This window comes from Meriones unguiculatus, chromosome 18 (assembly GCF_030254825.1).
Source record: "Meriones unguiculatus strain TT.TT164.6M chromosome 18, Bangor_MerUng_6.1, whole genome shotgun sequence".
NCBI lineage: Eukaryota > Metazoa > Chordata > Mammalia > Rodentia > Muridae > Meriones > Meriones unguiculatus.
The window spans coordinates 12,735,086-12,757,559 of NC_083365.1; the positions used below are offsets into that span (position 1 = coordinate 12,735,086).

The 22,474-nt window shown below is 43.5% G+C and overlaps 2 protein-coding genes across 2 annotated transcripts in view; one reads left to right on the plus strand and one right to left on the minus strand.

The window, feature by feature from the left end:
• Window positions 1-1,602: 1,602 nt before the first annotated feature.
• The window catches only part of LOC110542277 (signal-regulatory protein beta-1-like), a 36,367-nt gene continuing 15,495 nt past the window's right edge, over window positions 1,603-22,474 (plus strand). Inside the window, exons 1-5 of the mRNA XM_060371506.1 lie at window positions 1,603-1,869; window positions 3,752-3,915; window positions 4,784-8,359; window positions 13,232-13,425; window positions 14,528-14,635. Coding sequence (XP_060227489.1) covers window positions 14,617-14,635 — 19 coding nt within the window. The 5' untranslated portion in view covers window positions 1,603-1,869; window positions 3,752-3,915; window positions 4,784-8,359; window positions 13,232-13,425; window positions 14,528-14,616. The remainder of the gene's footprint in view (window positions 1,870-3,751; window positions 3,916-4,783; window positions 8,360-13,231; window positions 13,426-14,527; window positions 14,636-22,474) is intronic.
• Window positions 3,882-12,081, minus strand: LOC110542294 (aldose reductase-related protein 2-like). The gene is given in 5 exon segments (XM_060372156.1): window positions 3,882-4,006; window positions 4,009-4,564; window positions 4,566-4,950; window positions 7,565-7,729; window positions 11,963-12,081. Coding segments are annotated over 5 exon segments (1,350 nt in total).

Consider the following 22,474-nt stretch of genomic DNA (forward strand, 5'->3'; position numbering starts at 1 on the left):
CCATAGTAAACTGCAGGCAGCCCGGAGGTCCTATTCACAGAGAAGCACTTGGGGAGCCTTTAATGTTAGTGCAGAGGGTTGTTGCTTCAACGCAAGGCACCCGTTATCCGCCCAGAAGCCCGGAGTGGATGTGCCCACTCGCCCGGTGTCCTTTGTGGTGTCTGTGTGGCTGGAGACCACAGCAGATCCTGCCCCAGACCTTTCTCATAAGCTTGATTGTCGTTGTTTGGGGGTTTGCTGCTGTTGTTTGTTCCAGTCACTCTATAGACCCCGTCTCTACGAAGATGTCACATGTCTACGAAGGTGAGACTTTTGAGGTAGTCACACCGATCTTTATTTAGCTTACTTTATTCCTTAGGAAGATTTAGGTATGCTTTATTGTGCACGCTGGACTGAGTTAATTATCACTAAGAATGTTTCCACCAAATTATGCTGTGCTTAAATATGCTTAAAATAAATCACTTGGGGTCAGACTCCCAAAGTTTGAACCAACACCGGCTACTTAGTTGTGTTGAATAAAACGGCCTTTTTCCCTCCCACGGATCATCGCTCTGCTGGATGTGGAGGCTGCAAAGACCCCACAGCTTGGAGAAGGTAAGAAATTCTAAAAATAGAGGTGGGGGGATGGTTAGAGTTCAGTTTTCTCACCCAAGGAGTCTCAAACTATAAGAGAGAGTGAAATAATATGGGTTCTTCTCAGTCTTCTGAGCAAGGCATTTTACACAGCTATTGAGATGTCTGTTTGCAAAATATTCAGAACAACTGCTCTAAAACATTGTACAAGTAACTGTGAAATTCATCCCTTGGTTTCCCGTACAAGGAACCGTAGATGTTGCCAATTGGAGAGGCATAGGAGCTAATGTGAAAAGAGCCTATGAAGGGGTGGGGGATAAAATCCCTGTCAATTATTTTGTAGTCCCAGCTGCAGTGAGTGAGGAAGATCCTCTGGACACATCTTGGCAGGGGGCTATGGCTCCTACATTTAACGAGACTGATTTAGATACTTACGCTGCCTCCTCTTCCAAACACACCAAATTTGTGTTCCTGTACAACAAATGCTCACCCTCATCAATCTGATTCAGAAATTCAGCGGATGCTGCCTCCCTTTCGGAGACAACTCACACCTCTCAAAGGCGAGGGGCACAATCAACAGGAAAACGACCGGACCTTTTCCCATCCAGCTCTTGTGATGCCTTTAATTTTAAGCCCTCAACACCCAAATGTGTGTCAACAATACTAATTTTCTTTTGAGTTCTTAAAGAATCTCAGAAAATCTGTTGCCGCCGCTGGCATGCATGCTCCGTTTACTGATATGATATGAGAAAGTTTAAACAGGGATATTGTGACTCCTTGGGACAGTAAGCAAGTCTGTAAAGCTTCCTTAGCCCCGGGACAATGCTGGAGATGGAAAGCAAAATATTATGAAGAATGTGATAAACAGGCAGAAAGGAATCTTAGCCATAATGTCCCTACTGATTCAGTCATGCTTGGGGAGTGTAATATGGTGGTACTCTAGCACAGATGAATGATTTGGTCCAGTATTTTGACCAAAGTACTGCGCTTTGTGAACAGCAAGTACAGAGAACTGCTCCTGATCATGGAGAAGCTGTGGCCTCCCTCCCCACTTTATTACTTAATTATTTGACTTTAGAAAAAAAAATAATTAGTTCAATTTACATCTCGGTCATAGGCCTCTCCCTCCTTCTCTGTCCGCATGAAAACGGAAGGTCAATGAGTTTTCTCTTCAAGGTAAGAAAGCAGTGCAACAGAAGATTACTCCTGAGGAGGCTGTAGATACCCTGATCAAGCGGCTTGGGCTGGATGCAGCCACCAAACAGTGTGGAGCTGCCGTAGCACCAGCAAAACGCGGTGAGTTTTCTAACTGGGTAGCGGCTATTTAAGATGTTGGTAGCTCTTCTCTTGTTGCAGCCATCACACAGCAGATATTCAAAAAAACTTTCCCAAAGGGACCTTACTTTGAATGTAAGAATAAAATACTGGCACACACACAAAAAAAAAATCTAGTAATCCAACCCCTTGCTTTTGCTCATGATGTCAAAGAGGAAAGAACTGGGCTAAGGAATGGCAATCCAAATTTGACAAGGATGGTAATCCTTTAAACTCCCAAGGGGGAAACCCCCAACCCTAGACTCAAGGGCCAAATTGGCCCAGACAATCAAAACTGAAGGAGACTCAAAAGCTGTATCCAGTCACTTCGGAGGAGCAACAGGATCTAGTGCAATGGGACTGAATCCCTCAGCTTTATGGACAAGACCTTTACCTGAGGATGGGCATCCTATGGTGACCTTATACACAGAGAACTATTCTTTCAGAAGCAGTCTAGATAATAACAGACCATTCCGTTATTATCAATAACAAGGCCCCCACACTGAGCAGTGTCCACAGGCCCTCCTTTACAAGCTGTTGGAGGCCAGCGGGGTTCTTTAAAAAGTACTTATGTCTTAAATGGGACTGATGGAGATTCTTCCTCTGGCACTATGCAGCTTTGTATTGTCCTGGGACTTCCATATTATCTGTGGGGAAGAGAAACATTACAGCAAGTATAAGCAGTTGGTTACCATTACCACAACGAATCATCTGATCATTACAGTACAGGAAAGTATAACCCCCTAATTGGGGTCATTGGTCAAGGGCCATCCATACAGCCTTTCAGACGACAATGGATCTCTGATAACCCAGTACGAGTTGATCAATGGCCCCTTCATGGAGAGAAATTAAAACAGGCCCAGCTTCTATTGCAGGAACAACTAGAGCTAGGACATTGGCCAGTTAGTCGATCCCTGGAATGCCCCAATTTTTGTAATTCATAAAAAGGCAAATAATACATTTCCACTCTTCTATGATTTCAGGGCATAAATGCTACTCTGAAAACAGTGGGGGCCCCTCCAGCCAGGGCCCCCTGCTCCTACTGTGATCCCTCAAGACATAACTTATTGTACTTGACTTAAATGATGCCTTTTCTCTATTCCTTTACATCCTGACAATAAGGAGCATCTTGCATCCTCTCTTCCTACAATTAAACAATCAACACCAAATGACCAAAAACCAGTGGAAAGTTTTACCGCAGGGATGAAAAATAGCCCCCACATGTGTTAATATTAGGTACATGAAGCTCGAAAGCCGGTGCTGATTAAATCCCCCAAAGTATTAGTCATTCGTTACAAGGATGAAGTTCTCCTCTCCTGCTCATCTAATCAACACTTAAACTAGTATTGCGCACAGTAAAGTACTCCACTTCTGTGAAATAAACTGAGAACGCTGGGCATGATGGTGCACGCCTGTATTCCTAGCCCCCGGGGAGGCAGACACAGGCAGAGCTCTGTGAGTTCAAGGCCAGCCTGGTCTACAAAGTGGGACCGGGACAGTCAAAGCTTACCCAGGGAACCCTGTCTCAAAACAACAACAATGACTATGGATTTGGCTCTGCTCTTTAAGTTGCTTTCCAGAGACTCTCAGTTAAACTTTGTAAGAGACAATACCTGAACTGAGCGAGTCATCAGCTTATTAAATAATGCTACTGTTAAAGCGTTAGCTCATAGAATTAATCCCTTACCTCCTTAACAATTACTTACTCTTCCTTCCTCATCATCACCTGCTGGAATTAGGGAACAACAAGGTAATGATATTACAGAATTTATGCGTGTCACGGTTACCTGTAACTTTTTTTACGTGTTTGTTTGTTAATGTCATGATTTTTATTATTTTATCTTTCTATCCCCAAATGTTACAGAGTTCCTGGTTTTTGACAAGCGGTCGGTCAGATCAAATTCATGGAAGAAATGTCCATCCGCTTCTCCGAGCCACACCCCCTAGAACAGCCTGCTCCTGGTTCAACATGGGGTTTTAAATAACAGCCTTGCCTACAGCACGACGGCATAGGACTCCAGAAGGGAGGTACGCATGGGCGAAGAGGGAGTCTCTTCAGGGGATTCAGCTTCAGGGCTCCCCACTGGGGGGCATTCTTCCACAGTTACTGTCTCTGGCACAGGCAGGCCCTCCAGCTTCTGTTGAAGCTGAGGATAGTGGCCATTTCCTCGCCGTTCAACTGGAAGCCAAAGATCTGAAGGCTCCCACGTATTGGTGCTGGTGTCACAGTCTTGGGGACCACTGCCACATAACTCTGGATGTGGAACCGAATCAGAATCTGGGTTGAGGTTTTCTTGTGGTTTACAGAAATCTCTTTAAGCTCGGGGTCCTCCGGCTTGGCCCAAGGTCTCTCCTGGGAGCCCAGGCCAACTGTGGGCCTTGACAGTGATCTCTTGGAGTGACGGTCCTGGGTTAGTTTCTCTGAGTGAGGTATGGGTGGCAGCGGGCTGATCATTGGCTTGTGCTGCAGTCCAGGCTTATTCAGGAGCCTTTCACTCTGGAAGTGGTTGAAGTAGGAGACGCCCAGGGCTTTCACCAGCCCCTGGTCCACCAGCTCCTCCATGCCCTCCCAGGCATCCGAGACCTTTATTCCACTAGTGAGAATATTGCCTTGGTCGTCTTTGGGGAATAACTCCTTTCCAGGCTTAAGTCCCGGTGGTTGGTGAATGAAACAGATGATCCAAATGGTCCAGCTTCAGGTCGATGAGGGTCTTCTGAAAGGCTTCCTTCAGCACTTTTCTCTCAAAGCAGGTGGGCCACAACTTGCTGAGGTCTTCCTGCTTCACAGCTTTCTCTTTCAGCTTCTCTTGGATGGCTGCTCTGACTTTATTCTCGTTCTTGTATGCATACACACAGTCAATATGGTGATATCCACCATCAATGGCTGCTTTCACAGGTTCCTTGACTTGGCCTGGAGGAGATGTCCAGGTGCCCAGGCCCATGATAACCATCTTTGCTTTGGTACTGAGTTCCACGAAGGCGACTATGGTTGCTGCCGAAATCTTTCTGGCAGAGCAGATGTCTGTGTCCTGGGTAAGGAGGCTGGGGATGGGGGCGTATACCCTGAATGAAGAGACGGTTCTTCTCTAACTTCTTATTTACAAGAAAGTATAGACTTGCTAATGATGGGAAGAACAGGTCTTAAACAACTTACTGATAAAGAGCCTACAGAAATAAAATGCAGGATGATTATTTCTTCCACACTGATAATAATTGGCAGGTCGTATTAGCACGTTCCTCGGAATCTATAGATAATCATCATCCTAAAGATCCCCTTTTAAGAAGATACTCCAGGAGTATTACCTAAAATTACAACCAGTAAATCCTATAGAGATCCATTTTAATGTGTTTACAGATGTCTCTTCAAAAGGACAACGAGCTTATATTTAACGTATACATTTCACATCCTCCACAAACAAGATTGTACCGCGGTTGTCTGACCTCAGTCACTCAGCTTTTATGGGATGTTTCTCGGCCATTGAATATTGTAACTGACTCTACATATCATGCTCAAACTGTTTCTCTTATAGAAACTGCTTAGAGATTTAAGCCCAAGCCCACTATTAATGTTATTTCACAATTATTCTTTGTCCTTCAGACATCTATAATGAACCTGAGCCTTTTTCGTGTCCTTATGTTCTTGCTCATTCTAATTTCCTGTTAGCACCCGCGAGTGCTCAAGCCGATGTGCTAGCTGCCTCCTTGCCCCCTGGTCCTCTGTTACAGGCTGTTCGAAGATCTCATGAACTTCATTAAAATGCAAAATCCTTACAAGTAGTTCTCTTTACCTCGTGAACAAGCACAGCATACCATCTGAGCCTTGTCTGTCCTTCTTCTTTTACCCCACTGCCCTCTGCTGGCATAATTAATCCTCAAGGATTAAAATCTGGTGCCATTTGACAAAAACATATTAGTCATATCTCAGAATTTGGAAGTTTAGAGTTTGCTAATGTAACAGTTGATATATTTAAATATTATTGTTGCTTCTTATCACAAGGATGCCATCAATTGTTTATAACTTGTTTCCTTTCCTTTCTTCCATTCCAGCTAAAAACTGATAATAGTCCTGCTCATATTAGCAAATGCTTTAAGGAATGTTGCAATTTATGGAATATTAACCATGATATTGAAATCCCTTACAATCCACAGGGTCAATATATTGTGGAACAGCACCATCAAATATGTAAATAACATTTTAAAAAAGAGGGTATATATACCCACCTAAATCATCACATGCTATACTACATTTAGCCATGTTTACTTTAATTTATTTTTTTCATTTTAAGGGATAGTGCTTCTTTTGCTGCCCCAAAACATTTTGCCTTGTAGGAGACACAGCCCAATGTTAATTTTTGTTAAATGAAACTATCTAGAAACCAATCAGTGGAAATGACCAGTTGTTCTTCTAACATCGAGGCAAAGTTATGCTTATGTCTTCCCAGAAAATGAATGGAGTCCCAGATGGCTCCTGCTCCAGAGCATCTGACCAAGCCAATGCTGATTTGTGGAGAAAGGAAGACTTTAGCTCATCAAGTCAAGACCTTAAGAAGAAAACAAGGACACAGTACTACTGGCCCCCAAAATAATGCTGTTATGCTTACTGACTGTATTACATGTTAATTTTCAGTTTGCCAATATAGAATCCAAATGCCTTCTGTCAGGGAGAGAAAAGTCATGCCCCTAATAGAAGACAGTATGATATTGTTTTGCCATGCGAAAGGTTGTTTTTATACTCTTTAAAAAATCACCAGTACCAGGAGTCATTGCTACACGCAAAGAGACGTTTCAAAAATGGCCTGTACGATTAGTAAAACTACTAACATTACAGCAAGCATATTAGTAGAAATTAACCAAGAAATGGGTGAATTGAGAGCCACAGTCCTACAAAATGGCACTACTTCTATGTATTATTCGTTGCTCAATCATAATCTTGATTGTCAACAATTTCCTCTCAAAGTATGTGTTGCTTTAATATGACAGATGTCTCTCATTCTATCAATGGTCAAACTAATGATCCGCCATAAAGAGGTAGACAAAATCTCTCAAGTGACCTTTGAAGGCCACCCTGACTAAGATGGCTTTCTCCTTTCCTTGGTCCCCTGCTAACGATTCTTGTAATTCCGTTCTGCTTGTTTGTAATAGTTAGACTAGCCGTGCAGGCAATGTATACAACCTCAGCCTCTACTACAGTTCCGACTTTCTCTTTAAAAATTAAAAAAGGGGGGGAGATGCTGGAGATGTGGAGGGCCTTATGCCCACAGATAAGCGCTAGAAGAATCTGGAATGTTGGCACACAGGGTTCTTGCTTCAAGGGAAGGAATGCTCTATCTGTTACCTTCCCAGAAGCCTGGGAGGGACATGTCTGACCTTAGTGCTGTCTGTGTGGCCAGAGACCACGCCAGACCCTTTTCGTAGACTTCTTCGTCCCAGTCAACCCTCAGACATGTTTAAGGAAGGCGTCACCTGTAGTCAACCTGTAGGACCTACCTACCTCCGTGGAAGATGTCACGTATACTTTACAAAAGAGTTTCAATGTAGCCACACCCGCTCTTTATTTCTCTTATTTTATTCCCGAAAGAGACTGATGCATGCTTTATTGTGCGCCTAGGGCCAAGTTAATTATCAGGAGGAAAGTTTTCGCTAAATTGGGCCGAGCTTAAACATGCCTGCAACAAACCACTCGGGGCCGGACTCCTGAAGGTCTGTTGAATCGAGCCACTTCTTGCCTCCCACAGAGCGTGACTCTTCTGGTTGTGGAGAAACCTCAGAAACCTCCCGCAGTAAACAAGTGGGCTGACGTTGCTCTGAAAGCTTGGTTGCAGCAGTTTCATACATGAAGTACCTGCAGATTACAAAGAGGAGAGGGATCTGGTGCAGGTGCTCTGCCTGGCTCTGGCCCCTGAGGCTGATATTCCCAGGGGCGGCCTAAGTCTCATCAGCCAAAAACCCAATAAGCTGACCAAAGCCTTAGACAAGAATTGTGACGGCATGCACGTGACCTCTAGAAGCTCAAGCGAGACGGTATTTCAGCATGGGGCAGGGCAGGTGGCCAGCCCGAGCTGAGGGGCTACATGCATTGGAGTGCTTCTGGGAGAGGGAAGGCCAGTTTTTTTTTTTTTTTAAACTATGTATGACCCCTGATGTGTTGACCACACTGTGGAACAAACCCGCTGTGCCCAGGAGTAGGTGACCAACACAAACTGGACTTGATGGGAGTTGAACATAATGTTGAATGGGTAGGGAGGTTGGGGAGGATCTGGGGGAAGCTGGGAGAGAGGGATGAATATGGTCAGAATGCATTGTATCAGATTCTTAAAGAATTAATAAGAAACATTATTTTTTTTAAGGAATAAATAACAATGGTCTCCAGTGACAAGGATCTCATGAAGTGGCAGGCTTCACAAAACTGAAATGGAATGGTACGGACTCTCCAGTCAAGTAACGTGTGAAGTTCTGCAAGATCTCACGGGAGGTAATTCTTTGTTTCTGGAGCATCGGAAAAGCTCTGATGGAGGAGCTGTTGGTGTTTGGGCTGGGTCCTTGGGAGGACATGGGGAGGGTGAATAAAGGAAAGGAGGTGGTTTGAGAGAGTGTGGCTTGTTAAGGGCCAGGTTGGCTGACCTAATGGGTATGTGGAAGGATCCTGGGGGAGAGGAGGTTGGTGCAGTTTGAAAGAGAGCATGCCGTATTTCAACATTCCCCTTTCCATTCAGCTCTGCCTGCCCATTACCAGAGCCAAGTAATTTAATTAAGTACCAGCTCTTAAATGAGATGCAGCTGTTTAGCAGATTATCTTCCACCCAAGATGGAGGTACATCTTGGCAGTGGGCATCGAATTTCCAAGGCATCTAATTTGTGAAGCTATAAAGGGAGAAAGAAACACAAGACACAGTGATCATTCTTTAAGAGCACTCACTCATTGCATACTCTTTCTCTGTCTGTATCACCATACACATTAGACATTCCTGTTGGCTTTGTCTGGTCTGGACTTGGAGGCAGAGATACCTACTGGCTAGAGATCTGGGGCGTGGCCTTGCTTGTTGTCACTCAGAAAGGAAGAAAGAAGAAACGAGAACACTGATAAAGATTTTAAATGCCACAAATAAAAGCTGTTCTATGTTCAGCACTTGCAAAAACCCAGGCAAGTCTCAGATGCTTCAGGTAGGACTGGCTGATCCCGTTTGAAACCAGGCTCAGTCCCACAACAGAACTTTTGTGTCCACTCTTCTTCACTCTGGTTGGGGATGTTCTCTCTCCAAAAGACTCATGGGTAACTCTCCCATGGCCTTCCTTGACCATCCAACATAAACTTTCCACCATTTTCCACCCTTCTGCATCATTCTCCACTTTCCTTGCTTCACTTTTTTTTTTTTGAAGGATGGAAGTTTCAAGACAGGGTTTCTCTGTGTAGACCTGACTGTCCTGGAACTTGCTCTGTAGACCAGGCTGACCTCAAACTCATAGAGATTCACCTGCTTCTGCCTCTGCCTTTGCCTCTTGAGTGCTGGGAGTCAGGGTCACAGAGAAACCCTGTCTCAAACAACAACAAACAGAACAAAGCCTTATATTCTTCTTGTCATTATTTTCTAAACAGTGCAGCAACTACTTATTGCTGTTAGGTATTATTATTAATCTAGAGACAATTTAAAGCTCATTGGAGAGTGTAGGATACATACACACTCAACCATTTTACATAAGGGACTTGCTCACCCAACAATTTCTATATTAAGAATCCTAGAACCAGTCCCCCGTGGTTACCAAGGGAGGATTGCACTATTTAGTATCTTTTTTCTCTTCTCAAGAATTTAACTTCCAAGGGCAAGGATTTTTTGTCTGTTCTGTTCATTGTGGGCTTTGTAGCATTCAGAGCAGGTCTAGACACGGGTTACAGTTTCGCAAACATTTGTTCAGTGAGTGGAAGATTGGCTGGTATGGATCTCCTTGAACACAAGAGAACAATGCTATATAAAGCACCATCCTGAGAGTTATAGCCCGGGAATGGTGAGGCAGGGTTAGAAATTCAGGTCTGCATGATGAGAATGGAGGCTTTGCTCTCTTCACTTCCTCTCACACACTTAGACCCTTTGGAGAGTCTTGGTTCCCCTGGTTTAGCTCCAGTTCCTCCACTCCCATTCATCTGTCTGGTTTGTTCACGGCTGTGTCGATGTGAAGAGACCTGTACACTTCAAGGTTCTTCCCTCTGGACCCTGGATTAGGCACACACCCAAACATCAAGTTCCAAGCCCAAACCAAATGCAAAGATTTATTCAGCAAGGCAAAGGGACAAGGTGGCTGTAGCAGCAACTAGCTTGCAAGTGTTCATTTTAAGGGGGAAAAAAGGGGGGAGGTCTGTATTAGAATGAGCTAGGATGTATTGGTGAGTTCTGATTGGGTGTGTTCATTAGGTCGGTCAAAATAATGAATTTTGATTGCTGGACCTTGATGTTTTGGTAGTTAGGCCTTGGTGGTCAGTCTAAGAAATGAGTCAGTGGCCAAATAAGGGACTAGACTTTGGCAGCCAGCTTTAGGAATGTAATCTAACAGTTTAGCAAGGTGGGCAGAAAAAGGTAAAGGGTAAAACCTGTTGGTGCCATGTTTGCTCTGGCCTGTGAGAGCCCTTCACTGAGAGCCTCTCAGTGTGTTAAAGAAACTGAGGGAAGGCTGGAACATGGGGGTCTGGGGTGACGGAGGTGGGGACTAGTAGGGTCCACACCTTTGATGCCTGGTGATTGGTTGGATGCCTAGCCCCTCTTGATTGTAAAAGGCTTAGTGATTCCTTAGTGAGCAAGTGGAGCTCAATCCACTCACCCAGCTAATGAGTGGCAGAGATGGCATTTGAACCCACATTTCCAGAGCTCACTTGTCATGCATAAAGGACTCCCATTTAGTGCTTCCTGGCCCGTTCTACCCAAAGGTAACAGCTGTCTGGCCAGAAGGTCCACTGGCAATCAATTAGGACCGATGCATCTCATTCAAGGTCAGAGCTTTTGGGGACAATGTGAAATTCACTTTTAATTCACAACTCCCTAGTTGTATCCATTTATGTAAAAACTTTCATGTTATTTAAACCCAAACCCCCCTTGGACTTCAATGGAAGCTTTGAATCCATGTGGAAGGTCAAAAGCATTTCTTTGAAAGTGTGTAGGGACCTGGTAGAAATCATATTAGCATATTCATTATCATCAGGGTTCTTTGAATGTGGCTTCTAGCCGTTCTCTGAAAGTGATTGGAGAACTATGGCTCTTTTTTGTTCAAAAAGCCCTGGACTGAAGCAAGGCTGCCCACTGGGTGCTGCAGCATATCTTCCAAAAAAGCAGCCCTGAATCTGTGCTCCATAAGGCTGTGGTAAAGTGTCACCCATGAGGAATCTACACAGTGACCAAACCTTGTTGGAATCTGGAAGACAGACCTCTCTCCATCATTAAGACTGATTTGTGGCAGGACCCGGAAAGCAGTGCTCAGCTGACAAAAGACGACTTCCTACGGAAGTTAAACCCTGTTCACAGGAGGACCCTGGGTGAGGCCAAGAATCAGGGGTACACCTGCAGGGACAAAGTAGTAAGTGCCAAGAGTAGTTAAGGGAACATGGCAACACTAATGCCCAGGACTCTTAGACTATTGAATCCAATTCTTAGTGATGAGTGGAAGAGATCATTTGCTATGAAAAGTTTTCAGTGTCCCAGGAGACCTTCTATGCACACAGAAACATGCCCCCAAGCATCAAGGTTCCAAAACAGGAGGTACCATTGGGTCATCCCAGCTGACATCTTGGCAGCTCAGAACATGGTAAGAAGTAGCTAGGTTCTCCATTGGGAATGTAGAGCCAATAGATCCCGATGGCCAAGGGAACACCGGAGAAGAAAGATTGGAGTGGGAGACAAGGAGGACAGATGGGGAAAGGAGACAGCTTCTAGGTACTGATCTCTAACACAACCACAGAATTATTGGTTTCCTGCAGAGAGCATCATGCTTGAGGCATTATCAGGAATCAGTTTTGGACGGGTAAAATGTGACATGGATATGACACACAAGTGAAGCTGTTAAGTGGGCAGCTGGGCGTGTGTCTGTGACTTACCCCAATGGTGTGGGAAGACCATGAAGGGTACCATCTGGAGGTAAGCATTCCAGGGACTGAGCCAGGATTCTGGTGACATAAACTAGGCCAGGCTCTGTCTTCTGCTCCTCCTTGCTCATAGGCAATGACCTACTACTGTTGATGCTGCTTCCCAATTCTAGTTACGCTACAGTCAAAGGAGGGGGCTGACTCAACCCCACTCACGAATAAAGGCTAGGCACCTCTCAGCTGATCCTGGTCACACAGGTTAGTGTAAAGCTACCTGCAGAGATTCATGGGTGGGGATTCTGAGCAAGCATCTCAGAACATAGCTGAGTCCTTGGGAAATTACGCAGGATCTCTTGCTCAGCTACGTTGATGGCCCTCTCTGGATTAGGACTGGTTTTCACCTCCTCCTTTGCCTTGTGCTCTCCTGAGCTTTTTGGCTAACTCTTTCCCCAAGCCTCCATTCCACTTTAAATGATGTGATCTGTAGGGTCTTCCAGCTTTCATGGTCTGGTATGACTTTTCCTGGAACAGTGGTGCAATGGGAATGACCAAGGGGATTCCAGACACAAGGCTGGAATTGAGGAAGCGGCTTTAGTTCATAAATGCGGCAGGCCTAGGCAACATCAATCCAAAAAATGAGCTTCAGTTGAGTTAAGCACCAAATTTTACACCACTCCTGTCCCCTTGCCTGCTTCCTCGCCCCCACATAGCAACCCGGAGTGACATATTTTGATTGGCTATAATAAGCTTGTTTAGTAGAGTTTGCTAAATTCCTCCATATGCAGAAGGTTTTCCTCACGCAGAACAATTAGCCACAGACCATTTATAGTGTAGAGGGGAGAAGTGAGGACTGAGGCTGCAGGTCAGACATGGTGCTACCCCCCAGGGCATGGCCCAGCCGGTTACAGGTGTTTCCCATCAGCTTCTTAGAACCTTCTACCATCTTAATGCTCAAACCCCTTCTAGGGTCTGTCTTAACCAGATTTTCTATTACTGTGAATAAACACCATGACCAAGAGGGTTTACTTCACCTTACAGCTCTCGGGAAGTCAGGGCAGAAACCCGGAGGCAGAGACCATGGAACAGTGCTGCTCAGCGGCTTGCTTCCAGTGGCTCAGTCAGCCTGGTTTCCTATAGATGCTGGGACCACCAGCACAGGGCGGCCCCACCCACAATGGGCCAGGCTCTCCTACCTCAATCACTAATTATGAAAATGTCCTTCAGGCTTTCCTACAACCCTAACTCACGGAGACATTTTCTCAATTGAGTCCCTCGTTTCAGGTGACTTCAGATTGTGTCACGCCGACATGGGACTACCCAGCACAAGGTCAAAGAGCATCATCTATCATCCCAGGCGGCACCCAGATACCCTGAGAATAGAATGGTTCCAACATGCCTGGACAGGGCTTCTAACACAAGGGGCTGTCACTTACTCAGCATGAGTCTCCAAATGTTGGAAGGGGCAGAATTCCTTGGTGTGTATGTCTCAGTGTGTGTGTGTGTGTGTATTTGGATACATCCGTGTTCTAAGGGAAGGTTAGCACGTGTTTTGTCAGATTCTGTTTTTAAGAACCTTATAGTTTTTACATACATCGAAAGATAAGTCTGGCTTAGGGAGCTCAGTCATTACCAATGAAAAAAAGATAAAAGAATGTTAACAGAATGTTAAAAATTGTATGTATGTATATATGTACGTATATTTATATCTCTTTTTAAAAGTCTTCTAGAGAGAGCAATAAAAACTATTAGGAGAAGGAAAACAAAAACCAACATAACATTTTCCTAACTATCACTCATTTAAGACCCAACAGAAGGGTTTTTTTTTGCCATGTTTCCAGTTGGGGCTGTGGCAGTGAGGCCTACAGAAAAGATTAGGACAAGTGTGGATAATGTCGAAGTGCGTAATACATAAGGAAATGGAAAAAAAAAAACCTACTCGTTCCCGTAGGTCATCAAATCCCCGAGTTTCCGCTACTACGCACAGTCCGCTTAGCTCCCAGAGCAGCCAGAGCAATGACGCAGACATCTTGCCATCCTCCAGTTTCTAGGCTTCCTGGCGTCAAGCAAGCATGTCCAACAGGGGTGCCCCTGGGGCTTTACACCCAGAACAAGGGATTCGGGCCCTCATCCTTGCTAGTCAGGACGTGAATTTATGTTCTTACACAGTTGCCTTGGCTTTGTAACTGTCCTTCAGAAAATGCGTTCAAAATGCTGTAGCTAAAGAGTATAATGCAGCTCTGGAGAACAATATGCAAACTGAGCACATATTTTGATTTTTGGAAGTGTTGACCCTGGAGGAATTTGACTTCTTGTTGAGTGGCTCTTAAATACTTTTTTTTTTTTTTTTTTACAATACATTAAATTTTTTTACCTAGTATTTTCAGGGTTTTTTGTTTGTTTGTTTTGTGATATTTATCGGGAACATATTGTGATAAGATTGATGAATTTTGGCAGTTATAGCTCTCGTAAGTAGTCATTGGGTAAACCCTCATATGCATGGAGCCATATAACATCTAATTGTATTCATGACTCCTATGACCATAACAAGGGAATCATCTTTTTTTTTTTTTTTTTCAGTTTTAAGCCCAGAGGATCCTGCAGAGACTGCTGCACCAACCAAGGACCATGCATGGAGAGGACCTAGACCTCCTGCCCAGATGTAGCCCATGGCAGCTCAGTCTCCATGTGGGTTTTCAAGTAAGGGGAGCAGGGGCTGCCTCTGACATGGACTCTGTTGCCTGCTCTTTGATCACTTGGCCCTGCCGATGTGGCCTTGCCAGGCCACAGAGAAAGAGGATCCAGGCAGTCCTGATGAGACTTGACAAGCTATGTGCAGATGGCAGAGGAGGAGAACTCCCTTTCAGTGGACTAGGGGAAGGGGATGATGGGAAGAGGCAGGGAGGGTAGGACTGGGAGGAGTTGAGGGAGGGGTCTTCAATCAGGATATACAATGAATAAATTATAAAAACATTTTTAAAAATCTCTCACAGGTGTCCCCAGCTGCTTAAGTTTTGGTTGATTCTAGATGTAGTCAACTTGAAAACCAAGATGATCCATGACACCAAGTATAATACAAATCTTTTTTTTCTTAGCATCATAATCAGGGTAACATCCCCCAAACCATTTGGCTTGTGGCATCCAGCTGACTAGACACTCCCAAAAGGTCATCCTGATATAATTGATAAACCTTTTTTGATTATTTTATATTTTCACTTATTGTTGATGACAAAAATATAGTCTACCTGAATTTTGTAATTATTTGTTTATAGTCTTAAACACATTTGGAATTCCTCTGGGGACCCCTTTAGAGTCACTTAGGTATCAAAGGACTCAGATATTGTCCTCCTATCCCTGGAATTAGCTTTGCTAAGAGGAGGATAACAGAGGGCCAGGGTGAAGGGTAGGGCCAGTGTGCAGGCCCCACCAACCTAGTGGTAGGCGTGGGTAAAAAAGTTCCCTGGTCCATAGCACCATCATATTTCAGCTTGTGAGATGAGTACCAAGCACTTCTCGTTGCTCCTTGTTTGTCTGAGATGTTCACAGTGTGGGTTCAGGCTCCAAGATGCCACATTAGACAAGAGAACTTATCCCCCTGTTGTGTGAGACATGAGAAGTAGCTCGCCTTCCCTGTGGTGAAGGAGGAATTTGGTGGCTTTGCCCGTGTAGTCCGGAACAGGAGCAATGGATTCCCGCAAGCCTTGTTTCCCACGTGTTCCTATTCTGCAGCATTCATCACCTGGCATGCAGCTACCCCCGTGGGATCTGTGTCCTGTCCAAGGGAAGGAGCACTGTTTTAGCCTGGGGATGTCCTGATATGCAAGCATTATGTCTTTTAAATTTAGTCCATTTTATCAAAGTATTTCAGTCTCCATCTCTAATTCTTAGCAGACTTACTTAGCAAAAGTAAAACCAAAATGAACAAAGGCACTGTGTCCTTTCTCTAATAAGGTTTTGTATGATTTGCTGTAAGTGCTGGCCCTCTGTCTGACCCTGTAGTAATAGGAATTACAAACCTAGGGACCACTTCTCTTAGAAGCTGGGATACCTCAGATGAGTAGAAAAAAGACTTTTATCCAGCTGGAGAAGGTACAAAGACAAGCAAGTATCTGTAACCCCTGATTTGGGGAAGTTCTATAAAGCCAACAACCTTTTTTTTTTTTTTTAAATTGGGCTTTTCAAAAATTCTGTACTTAGGGAGGGCCTAAGTCACTGTCATGGGTTATTCTGGGCACAGGGTCATATTGCTCACAAGTTCGCTGGGTGTTCTGGCGAGTCAGAAAACAGAGTTGTCAGTCTGACATCGTTTCCAGAGCTCTCTGGCTGACATGAGTTTTCTAATGGAACCGTTTCACCGATGCAGGGGCAGTGGCCTCAGGGATGGGTATCTTTTCTCTTTAAATGCCCAATAGTCCCCCTTTTCAGAAATGGCCTGAAACAGCCATTTCTGGTTGTAATTGGGGTCCTATTTACTTAATTAGGCTGGGATTCAATGTGGCTTGTCCCAGTGGCCAGTTCTTCCTCCACTCCTCCCCCCTACCCCCCATTTTGGGGAAGTTGCTAGTTTTGTTTCTCAGTGGGCTCTGTGGTTGCCCCGGGCAGCAACAATGTTTCCCTTTTGCATGCAGCAGGAGACAGATGAATTTACCCACATCAGCAGCAGTAGCAGTGGGGAGAGGGAAAGTCTTTGTCTAGCTGAAGATCCAGGGCTCTGCCCTGTATGCATTTTAGTTTTTATAACCCCCTTTCAATGGTAAGTTTTCAATGGTAAGTTACATTCCTCTCACATACTTGTTTAGCAATGGTGTAGAGTCCCATGTCACATGTAGCCTGAGGTCCCTGGGGACTTCCTTTCTTGTAGGATGCACTTTGGCTAGAGTTGAATCTCTGTAGACCTAATGGCTCTTTGATCAAAAGGAAAGCAACTTATCACAAGAGTCTCATTGTCCCTAGGATCCTGGTTCACCGTGGATTCTTTTTCTGGTTTTTGTTGTTGTTGTTGTTGTTGTTGTTTGAGAAAGGCTTTCTCTATGTGCACTACCAGGCCAGGCTTTACCATGGATTTTAAGGGCCAAAATATTGGATTTCCCCTTTGACCCTCTGATTCCTTTTTGTGTAGGCTTTCAAGCTTTGCTGAATACCCAGAAGGACAGCATTATTGGCCATACACTATAAATCTATATAATCTAGATGAATTCTAAACAAAACATCCCAAAGAGTTTTAAATAAGTCTTGGCTTTGATTTGGCTCAGTTTTCCCAAGTGGCTAAAGTTTAACAAAGTTATCAAAAACTAAAGCGATTATCTGGATTAGATAACCCACCCTACCTTGGTTTTTTTGAGTCATGGTTTCTCTGGGTAGCCCTGGCTGTCCTGGAATTTGCTGTGTAGACCAGGCCAGCCTTGAGCTCACAGAGATCTGCCTGCTTCTGCCTCCCAAGGGCTGGCAGTGCACTTGGGCATGTGCCACCATGCCTGACTCTAAGCACAATTTTTAAAGTTATTAAACATACTATCCTCAAGTCCTGTCTTAGTGTGGGTGTCTATGCTGTCATGAAACACCATGACCAAAGCAACTTGGGGAGGAAAGGATTTTCTTGTCTTATGCTTCCGTATCACCGCTCATTCTTGAAAAATGTCAGGACAGGAACACAAACAGGGCAGGAACCTGGAGGCAGGAGCTGTGGAAGGTGCTGCTCACTGGCTTTCTCTTCTTGGTTTGCTCAGCCTGCTTTCTCATAGAACCAGCATCATGAGCCCAGGGTGGCCACACCCACACACCACACTGGGCTGGGCCCTCCAACATCAATCAACAATTAAGAAAAGTCCATACAGGCTTACAGCCCAATCTTACAGAGGTATTTTATTGACTGGGGTTCCTTCCTCTTCAGTAGTGTCAACTTCAGTGTGAAGCTGACATAAAATTAGCCAGCACAATAGAGCCTTCGTCAGCTTGACACACAAACAGATCACTGTTAAGCCACAACGTTTCCTTTCCTGTTCATCTCCACGACCACACATGTAAATCCCCATTACACTGTAAATGTCCCACAGCCTTCAAAGCTTAAACACTTAAAAATTCAGTATTCTTAAAATAGTCTTTTTTAAAATTCAAGATCTCTTTAAAAGTTCAAAGTCAACAGTGGGCTCCTTTAAAATCACAGTCCATGATAAAACAAAATTTAAAACACATCCCCAGGGGAGGTACCAGACAGAAAACTTCAACCTGAAGACACTAATGACACCCCAGAAAACAGAAGGAGTAAATTATACCAGAGCAGCAAATCAAAGGAAGCAAGGGAAAATCGACACACCACCACCACAACATAATGAAGTCAGCAAACACTGCTCGCTGATAGCTCCACATCAATGGACTCATCAATGGACTCACTTCCCAATAAAAAGACACAGGCTAACTGAAAAACCTCTGGCTACACCCAAGAAACACACAGACATACATCAGGGTAAAAGGATGGAAAAACATGGTCAAAGCTGACACACCTAAGAAGCAAGTCCTCGTAGCCACTTTAATATCTGACAAAAAAAAAAAAAAAAAGACTTTAAAACAAAACCAATCAGAAGAGATGGGGAAGGACACCGCACATCCATCAAAAAGAAAAATCTACCAGGATGACATTGCAGTTCTTAACATCTGTGCACTAAACACAAGAACACTTTCATAAAAGAAACATCACTAGAGCTTAAGTCACACTTGACCCTCAAATACGGTTAGGGGGTGACTTCAATCTCACATTCTTGGTAATAACAGGTTATCCAGACAAAAAATGAATGGAGAAATGCTAGCACTAACTGATGTCACAAATCAAATGGACCAAATAGATAAAAATATAGATATTCTTTTCACCCAAATAGAGAAGAATACACCTTCTCAGCAGCTCATGTAACATTCTCCAAAACTGACCACACACATGGACACTGAGCAATTCTCAACAGACACCGGAACATTGAAATAACACCCCGCAGCCCGTCTGACCACCGCAGACTAAAGCTGGATATCAGCAAAGAAATAACGGCTTACAAACTCATCGAGGCTGAACAGCTCAATGCTGAAAGAGAAAATGGGGCAAGACAGAAGTTAGTAAAGAAAAAACAAGTTTTAATTAAAAACTTTTTAGAAATGAATGAAAATGAAAACCTAGTATACCCAAACTTATGGTACACAATGAAGGCAATTCTAAGTTCATATAGCATTAAATACCTACACACACACACACACACACAAATGGAGAGATCGCATATTAGTAACTTAATCAGCACACTTGAAACCTCTAGAACAAAATGAAGAAATAACATCCAAAAAGAATAGATGTCAAGAATCAAACTCAGGGTTGAAATCAATAAAACAAATAAAAATTAATACAAAGAATAAATAAAATAAGGAGTTGGTTCTTTGGTAAAATAAATAAGATTGACAAACCCTTAGCCACTTAACTAAAAGGTGGAGCTAGAAGATCCCAGAAAAACAAAATTAAAAACAAAAAGGGAGACATAACAGCAAACATGGAGAAAAACAGAATATTATGAGGAAATTTTATAAAATTATAAGGAAATACTTTAAAAACCTATACTTTACCAAATTGGAAAATCTGAAAGAAATGGGAAGTTTTCTTGAGGTAGACCACCTATCAAAGTTGAATCAAGATCAAATAAGCAATTTAAATAGTTATAACCAGTAGTGAAATATAAGTAGTATTTAAATCTCCCAACCAAAAAAAGACCAGGGCCAGAATTCTATCAGATTTTCAAAATAGAGTTATTCCTGATAATCTTCAAATTATTCCACAAAATAGGAATAGAAAGAAAAACCAAGGGCAAGACAGTTTTGGAGCAGAATTCTATCAGATTTTGAAGAGTTAATGCCAATACGTCTTAAATTATTTTATAAAATAGAAGCAGAAGGAACATTGCCCAATTTATTTCACAAGGCTGAAGTTACCCTGATACCCAAACCACATAAAGACCAAACAAAGAGAATTACAGACCTATTTTCCTTTTGAACATAGATGCAAAAATTCTCAATAAAATGCTTTGCAAACCGAATTCAAGAACACATCAGAAGATCCTCCACCGTGATCAAGTAGGATTTAACCCAGCAAAACTAGGATGGTTCAATATACATATAATTCATACATGTAGCTCACCATATAAACTAAATGACAAACACCACATCATCTCATTAGATGCAGAAAACAATCCTTTGACAAAATGCAACACTCCTTCATGATAAAAGTCTTGGAGATATTAGAGATACAAGAGACATGTCTAAACACAGTAAAGGCAGTTTACAGCAAGCCCATAGCCAACACCAACTTAAGTGGAGAGAAACTCAAAGCTTTTCTACTAAAATCAGGAACAAAACAAGCTGTCCACTCTCTCCATATCTATTCAGTTTAGTAACTGAAGTCTTAGCTAGAGCAGAGTAAGGAGATCAGGGGATACAACTAGGAAGGGAAAAAGTTAAAATATCTTTATTTGCAGAGGATGATAGCATACATAAGTAACCCTAAAAATCAGCCTAGGTAATTCCTAGCTGATAACCACTTCCAGCAAAGTAACAGAATACAAAATTAACAAATAAAAATCAGAAGCTCTCCTATACACAAATGATAAATAGATTAAAAAAAAATCATGGGAACAACACATTTCACTGTACCCTCAGAAACATAAAACATTTTGAGGTAAATCTAACCAATACCTGTATGATAAAACTTTAAGATATTGAAGAAGATATCAGAAGAGGAAAAGATTTCTATGTTCATGGTATCTCTAGGATTAATATAGTGAAAAGGGCCCATCCTACTAAAAGCAATCTACAGATTCAATCCAATCCCCATCAAAATTTTAACAGTTCTTCACAAAACTTGAAAGGGCAATTTTCACCTCCATCTGGAAACTCAAAAAAACCAGGAGAGCTAAAACAATCCTGAATACTAAAGTAACTTCTGTCCCTACTCTTAAATTGTACTACAGAGCTATAATAATAAAAACAGTATGGTATTGGCACAAAAATTGAAGACCAAGAAATGTTCATACACCTATAGACACCTGTTTTTTTCCTTTTTATTTATTACAATTTATTCGCTTTGTATCCCAGCTGTTTTTTTCCTTTTTATTTATTACAATGTATTCACTTTGTATCCCAGCTGAGGCCCCCTCCCTCATCCCCTGCCAACCCTACCCTCCCTCCTCCTTCTTTTCCCATGCCCCTCCCTCAGGCCGCTGATAAGGGAGGTCCTCTTCCCCTTCCATCTGACTCTAGCCTATCAGTTCTCATCAGGACTGGCTGCATTTCTTCTTCTGTGGCCTAGTAAGGCTGCTCCCCTCTCCCCACTTAGGGGAGGTGATCAAAGAGCCAGCCATTGAGTTCAAGTCAGAGACAGTCCCTGTTCCCCTTACTAGGGAACCCACTTGAACACTGAGATGCCACAGGCTACCTCTGTGCAGGGGTTCTAGGTTATCTCCATGCATCGTCCTTGGTTGGGGTATCAGTCTCACAAAAGACCTCTGGACCCAGATATTTTGGTTCTGTTGCTCTCCTTGTGGAGCTTCTGCCCCCTCCAGGTCTTTCTGTCTCCTCCTTCTTTCATAAGATTCCCTGCACTATGCCCAGAATTTGGCTGTGAGTCTCAGCATCTGCTTCCATATTCTGCTGGGTAGAGTCTTTCAGAGCCTACCCTCTGAGGTAGGCTCCTGTCCTGTTCCCTGTTTTTTCCTTCTTCAGTGTTGACAGAAACTCTCCTGTCAATATAGTTCTCGAATCTTCAACTGGTCACCTAGCCTTAGCTGGTCATTAATAATTACCTTCCTCTACTGCTCATTCTGTATTCCCTCCACTTTTAGCAAGCACCTTAGTGGGTCTTGGCTCCTTTTCTGGAGGAGTGACCCATCTCTCCATTCCTAAAGGATCTGTGTCCTTTCTTATCTTGCTTGGATCTGATTACCTGACTCAGCTTTGCTGCTCAATCTTGGAGTCCATGCTGAATCTTTGCATCTGGGACCTCTTGCCAGGAGCCATTACCCAGAATAAGTTCCTCCTTCACACTGGTTTCTCCACCTGCCTTCCCCTCACCCACTATCACTCTGCCTGGAGGAAGTTCCAGCTGTTTCCTTTCCATTTTATTTCCTCACTAGGCCATCTCTTCTCACTTCCCCCCTTTCCTGTGGACCAACAGGGATTGAAGATCTAATCCAGTAAACCTATACCGGAAGGAAGAAGACCCATTTCTTCCTGGGAGACCCTGGGTCTCTAAGAAGTTATCTTTCTGGGAGTATCCTGATTAGTTGGGTGATGGTGTTGGAAGAAAGGGAGACACTTCCATCAAAGTTTTCCTTGCAGGCTGGATGATTTCACTCAGTTCCTTCCCCACATTAGTTGATTGAACACACTGGTGAGGGAATCTGGGGAGATCCAGGAGGGAGGAAGGAAGGCGGGCTTGCTTCACCATCAGTTCTGGGGACACACCTGACACTAAGGGTCTCCTTATTGTTATGGTCTTTCTCCTATGCA